Raw genomic sequence first — 13710 nt, 5'->3', positions numbered from 1 at the left:
TGCCAGATGCTCATAACCACTTTAAATGATTGGGTTAAGGGAAGTGTTGAAATAGACATCATAATGTCTGTGCCGGAAACCGCAAACCCAAGATCAAGAGAAATATTTAGCTGACCATTTACAAACAATGGCTGAAGAAGGCTGGGGCTACTCAACCTAGGAATTAAACAGAGAGCGCAAACATTGGATTGGTTTTATGTCTTCATGTCCAGATGGCCAAATTTGAAGTTGAGCAAACCTGAAAGTCTAGAACTATCACGTGCAATGTCCTCAAATCCGGATTCTATCAACAAATACTTTAAAGAACTGAATAATTGATGAGATAGGACTGAATATTGAACATAATCCACCAAAAATTGTTTCTGGAAAATTATGCAAAACCCAGGCAGTTATGTATGGAAAATAAAAAAAAGTTACTTTGATTGTATGTGTTAGTGGTGTCGGACATCAAATACCAACTTATTTTGTGTGTGCGGGTAAGTGTATGTTGGACTCCCTTTTATTAGGAGCAACCCCTGGAGCAGCAGGCACAGTCACTGAAAGTGAATGGTCAAATTCTGTTGTATTTGAGAATTACATGAAAAATCATTTATTTAAGTATTTGCCAGCTGCCAGCTAGAGACAGTGGTTATGTTTTGATATTTTATGATGGCCAATAGTCATATATCTCTGCCGTTGATTGAATGGTAAAAAAACAAGAGCTGTCAGAGGACAGCGCGCTCGACTATTCGAGTGCTTGACAGTATAACGTAAGCCATCATGGGGAAATTGTGTTCATATTCAATAATTTATTAAGACTATCTTTCAAAAAAAATAATTTTTTTTTTCGGGGGGGGGTGGGGGGGTGGGGGAGGGGTTGAGAGGGGGGTATAATGTGGGGTGTGGTCATTTATTAGATGATCTTTCAAAAATAAAAAAAGGAAAACAAAGAATTTTTGGGGGAGGGGGGGCAGGGATTCTGGTTTGGGGCGTGGGGTATTGTTTGGGTCGAATCCATTGTGGTATTCAGGTAAGTGTTGTTTTGTCAAAGTATTTATAAAATCTGATCATAAATAAAGAAGTTATGGCAATGTTACTAAAGTAATATGCATATTATAATGGAAAAAGGGCCATAATTCTTACAAAATGCTTGATACAGTTGTCTGCTCTTGTTTATAGATTGAGGTCATGTTGGTAAAGAAGTATGCAAAATATTTAAGCAATATGTCAAGGGACATTGAAAATATTTGAGGTGGTAGGCAAACTTTAACATAGATTTATCAATAATATGCATTTTCTAAGTGAAAAAAGGGCCATAATTCTTACAAAATGCTTGATACAGTTGTCTGCTCTTGTTTATAGGTTGGGGTCATGTTGGTAAAGAAGTATGCATAATATTAAAGCAATATGTCAAGGGACATAGGAAATATTTTGGGTAGTACGAAAACTTTAACATTTGCACGCTCACGCTAACGCTCACGCCGCGGTGAGTAGGATAGCTCCACTACATGTATATATATTTCATATATAATAATCGAGCTAACAACGCATTTTTTTGTTATGCCCACTCACTGTAGTCATCTGTTACAGCCCTAAGTTCATTCATTTTTGCATTGAATAAGACCGAGTTCATGAAAATCGCTGCACAATTGATGAAGTTATGGCTGTTCAAAGCGATGCACCCCGTTTTCGGGTCATTTTGAGTTGAATACCTTGAAAATGAAAGTAGAAATCGGAAGGGTCTACAAATAATTACAATAATACCCCAAAGATTGATAACTGCTGGAAAGACTGCCTTCTTTTCTTCATAGAACGGCATATAAACTATTCTGTACATTTTTGCACCGAAAATAACCAGTCTAAAAAATACACCAGGTGTTCGTAAAAAGTTTTTTTACGGGAATTATTAAATTTGTATTAGCGCTTTTGTAAGCTGTATTTTAAATTTAATTACGTTTTTGATTATTTCAATTGCGTAATAACGCAAATACGCTTGTTATCTATAGCCCTGGTGGACAGGTGTAGAACAGTCTATCACCTCTTCAGCTGTACACAGTACCTCCGGCCTTCAGTCGAAACAAAAGAAACCCACAGTTGAAGAGGTGGTCAGCTCCAACTCAGATGACAGTGACATTGCAGAGTCTGACCGGTGCATTAATTGAATTATGTGCAAGCTCTTCTATCTCCCTTGCACTGACACAAAGCTTCTGTACATTTACACTGTTAAGTGGGGATGTTGTGATTAGTGTCAAGGATGGGTACATTTGACACTTTGTACTCAAAGAACTAAGGCAGGGTGACTTTGTGTACTTCTGAAAATAACTGAAATAGACCGCTGAAAAAACTGTAAATAAGTTGTTAAATCTGTTAATTTCTGTTCAAACTAGTTAAATAAATATAGTTAAAATATGTTAATAATTTATTTGGGCATTACCTGTTAACTTTCATGTTGAAGAGTATGGAACTGCTAATTATTAGTGCAACACGACCTTAGAAAATACCCCACCCCCATACACAGAACACATTCAGTGAATTTTTGACATTTTTGACGATGCTCGAACAGCATCGTCTAAGGTATGATAACCAATATAAAAAAAATTCACAATGGCAACCTATGTAAAAAACTCGATTTTTCAGTTACTTCCCTTGGGCATACGCCACTGCGTAGGAGATTGCTCGTTGATTCTTCTAGCAGAGTTGTCGCTCGTGTTCAACATTCAACAATGGCCGCCCCCATGAAAGTCTCGAGTCAAAACTTTCTTACTGCATAAATTGGCTTGTTTCGCTATTTAGAAGCTGTCATTTATGATATATGAATTATTTATTTACTAAATCTCCGCTAATGACAACAATGGATGGAATTCGAAGGATATATTCTATGTGAATGGATCACTTTCTACAACAATGACTTCGCCCATGAGAGACTTGATAACACTCGTGTCAAAACTTTCTTACAGCTTAAATTGCCTTGTTTCGCTATTTAGTAATGCAACAATAAATGGAATTCAAAGGATATATTCAATGTGAAATGAAGCACTTTCTGGAACTCGACAGATTGACAAGGCAAAACTGGCATACTGATGATACTGGTATTTTTAGTTATCAATTTTAAGTCACATTTTGCTTTATAAATTTTGTTCGAGCATTTTGCGACTTATTGAATGGCTATGATACCCGATATCAACAGCTCATATGGAATTTGCATATCACCAAGCTGTCCTGAAATACAACATTGATTACAAACTCTTAACTCAAATTACTGGTTTGTATGAATTCTTTCTTCTTTCTATTTAAGTAGTTGATATCATAGTCCAAATAATTAGACGTAATTTACCGTTTAGTCCATGTATATCGACCTCATATTTATCAGAGTAGATTTAATGTTAAAGGGGCCTTTTCACAGATTTTAACATGTTTTGAAGTTACTCATTAAATGCTTTATATTGATAAATGTAAACATTGGATCTTAAAAGCTCCAGTTAAAAATCCAGAATAAAATTCTTTTAAAAAAAGTAGTCCGCCACAGGGCTTGAACCAGTGACCCCCTTAGTCCTGGAGTAAAAACGCATTAGCCTGCTCGACTTTTCTGCAAAGTATAAATGGTTGACTTTTTTTTATACCTAATATAAGCAATCTTCGTAGTTTCACACAATTAAACAACAACAACACAACTCTCCAAATTATTCAATCGTTTCGCGTTGCAACGCTTTATAATTTTTAAATCGTTAAAAGATGCATATAATCGCTATATTAGACCATGGTAAATGTTCAGTAATACTGTTTCCTAAAAATAACATAACTTAAACAAAAATTTGCGAATCCGATACAACTTTTTTCAATTGTTGTCAATTTACCAAAACGTGAAAAGATCTCTTTAAAGTTAAATGAACTGTATCCCAGTAAAAGACATTAAGGCGATTGTGGCCAGTTTAGATCCAGTTCAGCCTGCAGTTGCTTGAAAGCTGTTTGCTTAAGAGCGGTTTTCTGACAATGACAAATAGTTTAATTGGATACTGATTAGACTGCCCTTCTCTTGTGACCTGGCTAATTAAATTCAGAAGCCTGGTAACAGTTTAACGTTAATGTTACCAATGTGTCAGACAAGGGCCTGGATTTTGAAATCTAGGACATGCATGGTCAGAAGATGTCATTTAAGATTATACATTTTTTCAAACATATACAAATGCATAAAAATATAAATAGTAAAATGCACTTAGTCAGAAGGCATTTGACTTCGGCTGGTGCCTTGGCACACCAGGTGTTTCGGTTGCAATAGTTTGATGGACTCACTACTTGGATGTGTAGTTACATTATTTACAGTATATCAAACAGTATTTAGCATGAACCAATAATTTTTTCAAACATAAATAATTATTGATGTAAAATGCTTGAAGGAATAATATTTAAGGTTTAAGAAGGCATTTTCTTTTTGTTTTAAAGGATATCTTTGAAAATTATATTTTTTATGAATTTTTTGGCAACAAGGGGTAACGCATTTTAAAAAAATGTAATTAATTTTCGACAAAAAACTGGTACCATGAGTAGCATGAAACAATTTTTTTTTTAAACATTTGTAATTGATGAAAAATGATTGCAAAAATAATATCTATGGTCTAATAAAGCATTTTTATGTCCCCACTATAGTAGTGGGGGACATATTGTTTTTGCCCTGTCTGTTGGTCTGTACGTTGGTCTGTTTGCGCCAACTTTAACATTTTGCAATAACTTTTGCTATATTGAAGATAGCAACTTCATATTTGGCATGCATGTGTATCTCATGAAGCCGCACATTTTGAGTGGTGAAAGGTCAAGGTCATCCTTCAAGATCAGAGGTCAAATATATGTGGCCAAAATCGCTCATTTTATAAATACTTTTGCAATATTGAAGATAGCAACTTGATATTTGGCATGCATGTGTATCTCATGGAGCTGCACATTTTGAGTGGTGAAAGGTCAAGGCCAAGGTCATCCTTCAAGGTCAGAGGTCAAATATATGTGGCCCAAATCGCTTATTTTATAAATACTTTTGCAATATTGAAGATAGCAACTTGATATTTGGCATGCATGTGTATCTCATGGAGCTGCACATTTTGAGTGGTGAAAGGTCAAGGTCAAGGTCATCCTTCAAGGTCAGAGGTCAAATATATGTGGCCCAAATCTCTTATTTTATGAATACTTTTGCAATATTGAAGATAGCAACTTGATATTTGGCATGCATGTGTATCTCATGGAGCTGCACATTTTGAGTGGTGAAAGGTCAAGGTCATCCTTCACAAGGTCAAGGTCATCCTTCAAGGTCAAACATCATATAGGGGGACATTGTGTTTCACAAACACATCTTGTTTATTTTATTTTAATAGGTTACTCTTAAAATTCTATTTTTCATTTTATTTTTTTTTGCAACAAGGGGTTATGAAATTTAACAAGAGCACCGCCTTGCGGGTGCAGACCGCTCATCTATTTTCTTTTTAAAGGTGAAGGGACTCTCAATTTTAATCACAAAGGAGGGAGGGGTGGAGTGAAGAGGGGTGTATAGTGTGGGGGTGTGGACATTTATTACATTATCTTCCAAAAATGCAAAAAAAATGCGAAAAAAAAAAATTCGGGGAGGGGGGGGGGGGGGGTGGGGGTATGGTGGGGGGGTGGGGGAAATGGGGATTCTTTGGTGTGATGGTTGGACGGTATTTCAAACATAAAATAATAAAAATAAATATTTGTGTTTTTTAACCGTTTCAAAAAAAAATAATTTGTGGGGGGGGGGGGGGGGGGGGTGTGTGATGTGTGGGGGGGGGGGGGGAGGATAGTGTGAGGGTGTGGTGGTAATTTGTGAGATGATCTTAAAAAAAAAAAAAAAAAAAAAATTGGGGGCGGGGTGAGGTGGGGGGGGGGGGTATAGTGTGAGGGTGTGGTGGTAATTTGTGAGATGATCTTAAAAAAAAAAATTAGGGGGGGGGGGTGATTCGGCTTGGGTTGGGTTGGGGGAGGGGGGTGATTCTTGGGTGCGATGGGGGGGGGGAATTCGGGGGAGGGGGGGGGGGGAATTCGGGCGGGGGGGGGGGGGGGGGGGGGGTATCAATCAAATCTAATCATAAATAAAGAAGTTATGGCAATTTTAGCAAAATTTTATAATTTGACCTTGAGAGTCAAGGTCATTCAAAGGTCAAGGTAAAATTCAACTTGCCAGGTACAGTAACCTCATGATAGCATGAAAGTATTTGAAGTTTGAAAGCAATAGCCTTAATACTTACGAAGTAAAGTGGATCGAAACACAAACTTTAACCATATATTCAAAGTTACTAAGACAAAAAAGGGCCATAATTCCATAAAAATGACATCCAGAGTTATGCAACTTGTCCTTTTACTGTACCCTTATGATAGTTTGCGAGTGTTCCAAGTATGAAAGCAATATCTATGATAATTTAGGGGTAAAGTGGACCAAAACACAAAACTTAACCAAATTTTCAATTTTCTAAGTATAAAGGGCCCATAATTCCGTCCAAATGCCAGTCAGAGTTACATAACTTTGCCTGCACAGTCCCCTTATGATAGTTAATAAGTGTTGCAAGTATGAAAGCAATAGCTTTGATACTGTAGGAATAAAAAGGACCAAAACACAAAACTTAACAAAATTTTCAATTTTTTAAGTATAAAGGGCCCATAATTCCGTAAATGCCAGTCAGAGTTACATTACTTTGCCTGCACAGTCCCCTTGTGATACAAATGTAGTTAGTACAATGTAAGTGTTACAAGTATGAAAGCAATAGCTTTGATACTTGAGGAATAGTCTACTTAAACACAAAACTTAACCAAATTTTCAATTTTCTAAGTATAAAAAGGGCACATAATTCTATCAAAATGCCAGTCAGAGTTACATAACTTTGCCTGCACAGTCCCCTTATGATAGTTAGTAAGTGTTGCAAGTATGAAAGCAATAGCTATGATACTTAAGAAATAAAATGGACCTAAACACAAAACTTAACCAAAATTTTCAATTTTCGAAGTATAAAAAGGGCACATAATTCCGTCAAAATGCACGCCAGAGTGATCTAACATTGCCTGCCCAGTCCCCTCATGATAGTAAGTAAGTGTACCAAGTTTGAATGCAATAGCATTGATACTTTCTGAGAAGTGGACCTAAACGCAAAACTTAACCGGACGCCGACGCCAAGGTGATGACAATAGCTCATAATTTTTTTTTCAAAAAATAGATGAGCTAATTTAAAAAATTATGTTTTACACTAATATTCTACCTCTTTCTTGCTCAAAACTAATGCATGAATGATTTACAAGTAATATTGCATCGTTTTCAGCCAGGAACACTGTCTATGACCGCGAAAAAAACCATAAACTTTTTGATTTACGATATTTACTTTATAAATAGCTTGCATGTGGCATGGCATTGCATGTTACGCAAGATAAATATCTCGACTTTATTTATTGGATGATTTCGGACTGTTTCATCCAATCAGAAAATAGCTTTTAAACGTAATTTAGACCCATGTTTAGCGAGATAATTAAGTACCACTTTTTATACACTGCCAAATTGTGACATAACAAGTTGCCTCCCTTGTTGGTTCATTCTACTGTATTATCATGCCCCCCTTCAAGAAGAGAGGGTATATTGTTTTGCACATGTCGGTCCGTATGTCCGTCCACCAGATGGTTTCCGGATGATAACTCAAGAATGCTGGATGCCACGTTTATATTCCAATCTTCATAAAATTTGGCCAGAATATAAGTCTCAATGATATCTTGGATCAGTTCGAAAATGGTTACAATTGGTTGAAAAACATGGCTGCCAGGAGGTGGGGCATTTTTCCTTATATTGCTATAGTAAAACATTGTTAACACCCGAGAGGTCACATTTATTTTCCAATCTTCAAGAATTTTGGTCACAATATTTGTCCCTATAATATCTTGTTATCTCAGGTGAACGACTTTCCCCCCCTCTTGTTTGTTCATCTTACCATTTGAAGAAAAGATATCATTGCACAGATGTCTTTTACTTTTAGAATGTGTTATGCTGCATTTCTTATGTGGCTTGTTCGGGGTATATTGTTTAGCACATGTCACTCAGTCCGTCAGTTGGTCCGTCCACCAGATGGTTTCCGGATGATAACTCAAGAACGCTTAGGCCTAGGATCATGAAACTTCATAGGTACATTGATCATGACTCGCAGATGACCCATATTGATTTTGAGGTCACTAGGTCAAAGAGCAAGGTCACGGTGACCCGAAATAGTAAAATGGTTTCCTGATGATAACTCAAGAACGCTTATGCCTAGGATCATGAAACTTCATGTGTACGTTGATCATCACTCGCAGATGAACACTATTGATTTTGAGGTCACTAGGTCAAAGGTCAAGGTCACGGTGACCCAAAATAGTAAAACGGTTTCCGGATGATAACTCAAGAACGCTTATGCCTAGGATCATGAAACTTCATAGGTACATTGATCATGATTCGCAGATGAACCCTATAGATTTTCAGGTCACTAGGTCAGAGGTCAAGGTGACCCGAAATAGTAAAATGGTTTCCGGTTGATAACTCAAGAACCCTTATGCCTAGGATCATGAAACTTCATAGATACATTGATCATGACTCGCAGATGACCCCTTTTGAGGTCACTAGGTCAAAGGTCACCGTGACCCGAAACAGTAAAATGGTTTCCAGATGATAACTCAAGAACACTTATGCCTAGGATCATGAAACTTCATAGATACATTGATCATGACTCCCAGATGATCCCTATTGAATTTCAGGTCACTAGGTCAAAGGTCACTGTGACCGGAAATAGTAAATGGTTTCCGTTTATGCCTCATGGTCACAGTGACTCAACTTTGAAAAATGGTTTCCGGATGATAACTTTAGAATGCTTACGCCTATGATAATGAAACTTCTTAGGTACATTGATCATGACTCGCAGATGACCCCTATTGACTTTCAGGTCACTAGGTCAAAGGTCAAGGTCACGGTGACTTGACAGAGTAAAATGTTTTCCGGATGATAACACAAAAAAGCTTACGCCTAGGATCATGACACTTCATAGGTACATTGATCATGACTCGCAAATGACCCCTATTGATTTTCAGGTCACTAGGTCAAAGGTCAAGTTCTCAGTTCCAAAAAACGTATTCACGTTTATGGGGTGCATGCATGTTTTACAAACAGCCCTTATTTCAAAAATGTTTTCATGTAGTATACTTATATTGATATTTACAAAATTGATGCATATTCATGATAGACTTTACTGAAATCATTTTTGACGATGCTGCGAAGCAGCTCTTCTAAGGTATCATACCATGAAAAAAATCTTCACAATGGCGACCTATGTAAAAGACTGTGCCAGTCCGTTTGAGATAGCTCGATTTTTCTAATCGGCATACCTCGCTTATTATCATTGATAAAAGTATAGGAAGCTCAGCTATAAATAGGACAGCATATTCTGGGAAAAAGATTTTATAATAGTTTGAAAACGTTAATTTTTAATCAGTTATATTCAATTCATTATATGTTTGTAGATCAATGAAACAACTATGCATTTTCTGTATTGTATTTGACATTTGTCGTGATTCAGTAAATAAATTGCGAAATAAAACGTGTATAATTAACTTTCAACGCGATCATGAGTGTAAAGAAAACTAATTATTTCGAACCTGCCAATTGTAAACGTTGTAGCGACTATGGTATATAAACAGCATAATAGTCATGTGACATCTGAGAAACTCGCTCTTATGCGTGCTTTCTCATTTTGCATATTTAATAAACTTTTAAAACAGAAATTACAGAGCCACATCAGTACACATACTATGTTTGATTATTCATTCGTTTGTTGGATATTGTTTGCTGTTTTAAACACATATTAGGTCATATCGCGGAGATTGAGTTCATAGGCGAACTCACGTATTCAAGTGCTCTTACGACTATGTGCTCATACCTACTTTCCGGAATCATCATGAAATTATTGCTGTACTTAACGAACAAACATGCCTAAGCTTATTGAATTAAAGAAAAAAAATAATCAAAAGATAAAAATTATATGTTCATACACATGGGCATGTGAAATAACGTCCGTACAGCATCATTAACTTAGGAAAGGAAACAACGAAATATAAAGTCTGGTATGATAAACATGTAAAATTAAAGAGCATGGTGAAATTAAAGAGCATGTCAAGTTTTGAATTTATATGCTGAAACGTTATGTTATAACCCACAAACATTTTACTGTAACATAACGTTTTTTTAAGATAAGTTGTACAGAAAATACATGTCGAATATCTTAAAGATATTTCTTGTTATATTTGGTCGAGAATGTAACCCGCCTCCAAGTTTCGCTGAATGGATCAAGTTCCCCACGGATACTACTTCCCTGTACCCCCATTTTTTTTTCGTACCCTACATTTTTCGTACCCAATTGTTTCGTACCTAATTTTTGCTGGTACCCAATTTTTTTTTTCGTAACCAAATCTTTTTTCAACCCATTTTTTTTGGCATAATTTGTGTACCCCCAAAATGTTCGTAACCATTTTTTTCCTACCCAAAAAGTTCGTACCTTCATATACAATTGTGGTGATGTAGATAAAATTAAATAGATGCTTTTATATCAATCCTCTTCAAAAGCATCGTCACACCAGCACTGTCAGTACTTTGATTTTGTATTGTAAACATGTAGACAACTTTTCGGTTGACAACTTTTCAATTAAGTTTTTTTTATAAAAATCTGTTTCAATTTTTTTTCAATCAAAATATAGATGACTTTCATATTTATTTGCATCATTTATGTTGCCATTTGTTTAAAATTCAATTCATCGTCCAAAATACCCAACACCAGGATATTGAAGTGACATCAACATTTTATATGTGTTACTTATTACTGAGAAGCAATAAACTTCATGTTACATTTTTTTCAGTCATAGAACGAACCCTGCTGCCAATTTATCATATATCTGCAAAATAAAACAAATATAATGAATGCATAACAAATAGTGTAATCTGAAATACGCTATGAAGCAAATATCTGATGTTTCTCTAATAAAATATAAAATGAAAGTAGAGCATAATGGAAATTGGAAAGATAATTGGCTTGTACCTTTCTCGTCAATTTGCGACTTTCGTCCCATTGTGCAGAATAACATAACCAGAAGAACAATCGCACCAACAGCAGCAGTTACTGCTAGAGCTGGAATCGAATTTTCAGTCTCCATACTGAATGACGAGGATGAAAATTCGCGGAAAGTGCACTACAACAGAAAACTGTCGCGTGTAAATTCTGTTACCAAAATTATTTGTAGTTGTCAAAGTAGCGCTTACCGGCAAAATTGTAAACAGAATGACAGTAATATTTTTTGTTTTTGTATCAAATATCGGGTTATTTTGATAACTAGGATATTTATTGATTTGCCACATATATTAGATTTGTCTAGAATTCGTTTTCAGGCATCGTGTTAATGCCAATGGCCTAGCCAAATCGTAAGCAATATAATTTCGCGAATTGTTTGCAGGAAATTATCAGGTTCTTATTAGATTTTACCACAAGTAAAATATAATCTACATTAAAAACTGATGAAAATCGTATAATTTTTGGATTAAGATTATCCTAGTGTAGTTCTTCTTGAATGTTTGATGGGTACGTTGCAGGGCCTTTCAGCGTCGGCGCAACGGTAGTCCAACTTGTAGACGCTCTCAAATATTAAGCTACTTTTTATATTGGTAATATTTGGAGCATACAACGGGAGAAAGACCAAAACAATGGTGGAAAGTTTTCCTTCTTTGTCTATTTTGTTGCGCAAGTATTTTGTGCGCAACATTCAAGCCCCAAAATCAGACAGTTAATATCAACGGATGGCAATAATATTTACGTACATGTGTAGATAATTCATTTCTCGATAATGTTCCTTAAGAATTATGTTATGATACTTTGAATTTTGCACGCCTGAGCAATTTAAATCCAACCACTATTCAAATTTTCAATATCTCTCGATTTGCTCGCTGTGTAGATATTTATCGATAACACAGCCTTGATGTAAACCTTGTGGTTTAAATGTGAAGAATAAACGGCGGAAAACACAGTTTGTGTTCATCTGTTGTGAGCGCAGAGCGTTATTTAGTAAAGCGATGTTATTATACTTTTCTGGATTAATTTAGCATTGTTGTTTTTTCTTAAGTGACAATTAAAAATTTGCAAGTTCTGAAATAAATATTTGTATTAAGTACATAAACAATAGTGATACAGATCGTACAGTATACCGTCCTATGTAACGTAGAATGTAAGTACATACAACAACACAGACAGAGGTGTTAAAAAGACATGCATAAAAAGTTGCTGAAACTAAGAAGAGTGAATAGAAACTACACCATATCTGTTTTGAACATATGCTTACTAAATCGACTAAGATGAGCCACAGGAGTTTAAAATTCTATCAATATAGCTAATCTAATGGCTAAATAAAAAAATTATACCCCTATATAGTATAAAGACTACAGGAATGCAACGCAGCAGACCCCGGACCCGCCCATTTTCCAGGAAACAAGGGAAATTACTGGAAAAACAGGGTACCCTACATCGACCCATGGTATAATAATCAAAAGGCTGGTGAAAGAAACTAGGAACACTGCTTACAGTGAACTACCTTCCTCTTAATTCACAATTATTCAACACTTTCCGTTCATCGTCGGATCCATTGCGTGTTGTTGTTGTTTTTAGGCTAGAATGCACTCTACCGGTACGCAGTTGTTTACCACTATCGACAAAGCGGGGGTTTGGGGGCGGTAGCTCCCGATACTAAGGAAATATATCGGATAAAAAGGATTATTAGGTGTTGCGTTAGGTGTTAGGTATTGGGCGCTTAGCAACGATACAATTATACGCTTTTCCATTCTTTTTTACGTACCGGTAACGTGCAATGGTCCCGTTTTTTATTCCCATCGTAATATTTATACATATATCACAGTGTGTCGTCATACATGTGTTAATCAACTCCATGTCGTCTGCTAAAATGTCTTAAGATTTATGTTTTAAGTTTTTTTCCAAGTTATCTAAATTCAGAAGAATTATTGTTAAATCGTCAAACTGCTTGGAACCTGACCAAATCCCAGTAAAGGCTATAATTATTGACCTCAGTTATCAGTTTGTCTACGGCAGTTTAGATGTGTCGTTACTTTATGCATTTAAACATACATGTTGCTTAATTAATTAGTACAATGTCCTATGATGTAGACCTTTCGATTGTGTCTATCTGGTTTAAGTGCTGGTGTAACCAAGCTGAACGATCAGCGGTTCTAGGGAAATGTCGGATCGTGCTTGGAATTATATCCTCCGAAAGAGACAATATATGACAATAATAATATCACAGGAGTTAGCCTATATAGTCTAGAGAGACTATATAGGGGGGGTCTATTTTTATTATTTAGCCATTACATTAACTTGATGAATAGAATTTCAAACTCCTGCATCAATATACATGTACTGTTTAGTGGCTATAAACGCTTTGTTAGACAGGATATACTCTATATGTTGATGATGCATTATGTACACGAATACGAGTACTAGTATGTTCGCAAAGTATTTGCGTGTATAGTAATCATTAAAGCTGTGGTGATATTTACTAAGGGTGTTCGTTATTATTTACTTAAAAATAATTATATCATTTCCCAGTCACAAATCATCAAATTCGTGACATATCATAAGGTAAGTTAATACAGTCAAGTAATATGTGCCAACCCGGAGTGGT

General features: G+C 35.9%; 2 protein-coding genes across 6 annotated transcripts in view; one reads left to right on the top strand and one right to left on the bottom strand.

Moving 5' to 3' along the window:
• Positions 1–11212, bottom strand: part of LOC127865193 (transducin beta-like protein 2) — a 78693-nt gene extending 67481 nt beyond the window's left edge. Inside the window, exon 1 of one of the 4 annotated variants that reach the window (XM_052405173.1) lies at positions 11070–11212. In XM_052405173.1, the coding sequence (XP_052261133.1) occupies positions 11070–11184 (115 nt within the window). In that variant the 5' untranslated portion in view covers positions 11185–11212. Of the gene's footprint in view, positions 1–1551; positions 1684–11069 lie in introns of those variants that run through there. The other 3 variants (XM_052405172.1, XM_052405171.1, XM_052405170.1) reach the window with 3 other exon arrangements.
• The window catches only part of LOC127865210 (THO complex subunit 6 homolog), a 53155-nt gene continuing 50629 nt past the window's right edge, over positions 11185–13710 (top strand). The window contains exon 1 of one of the 2 annotated variants that reach the window (XM_052405206.1): positions 11185–11315. In XM_052405206.1, coding sequence (XP_052261166.1) covers positions 11310–11315 — 6 coding nt within the window. In that variant the 5' untranslated portion in view covers positions 11185–11309. The remainder of the gene's footprint in view (positions 11316–13710) is intronic. The other variant, XM_052405205.1, reaches the window with a different exon arrangement.

The sequence above is a fragment of the Dreissena polymorpha genome, chromosome 1 (genome assembly GCF_020536995.1).
Source record: "Dreissena polymorpha isolate Duluth1 chromosome 1, UMN_Dpol_1.0, whole genome shotgun sequence".
Lineage (NCBI taxonomy): Eukaryota > Metazoa > Mollusca > Bivalvia > Myida > Dreissenidae > Dreissena > Dreissena polymorpha.
The sequence above is the reverse complement of the archived record's forward strand: the minus strand, read 5'-3'. Positions and strand labels throughout refer to the sequence as shown.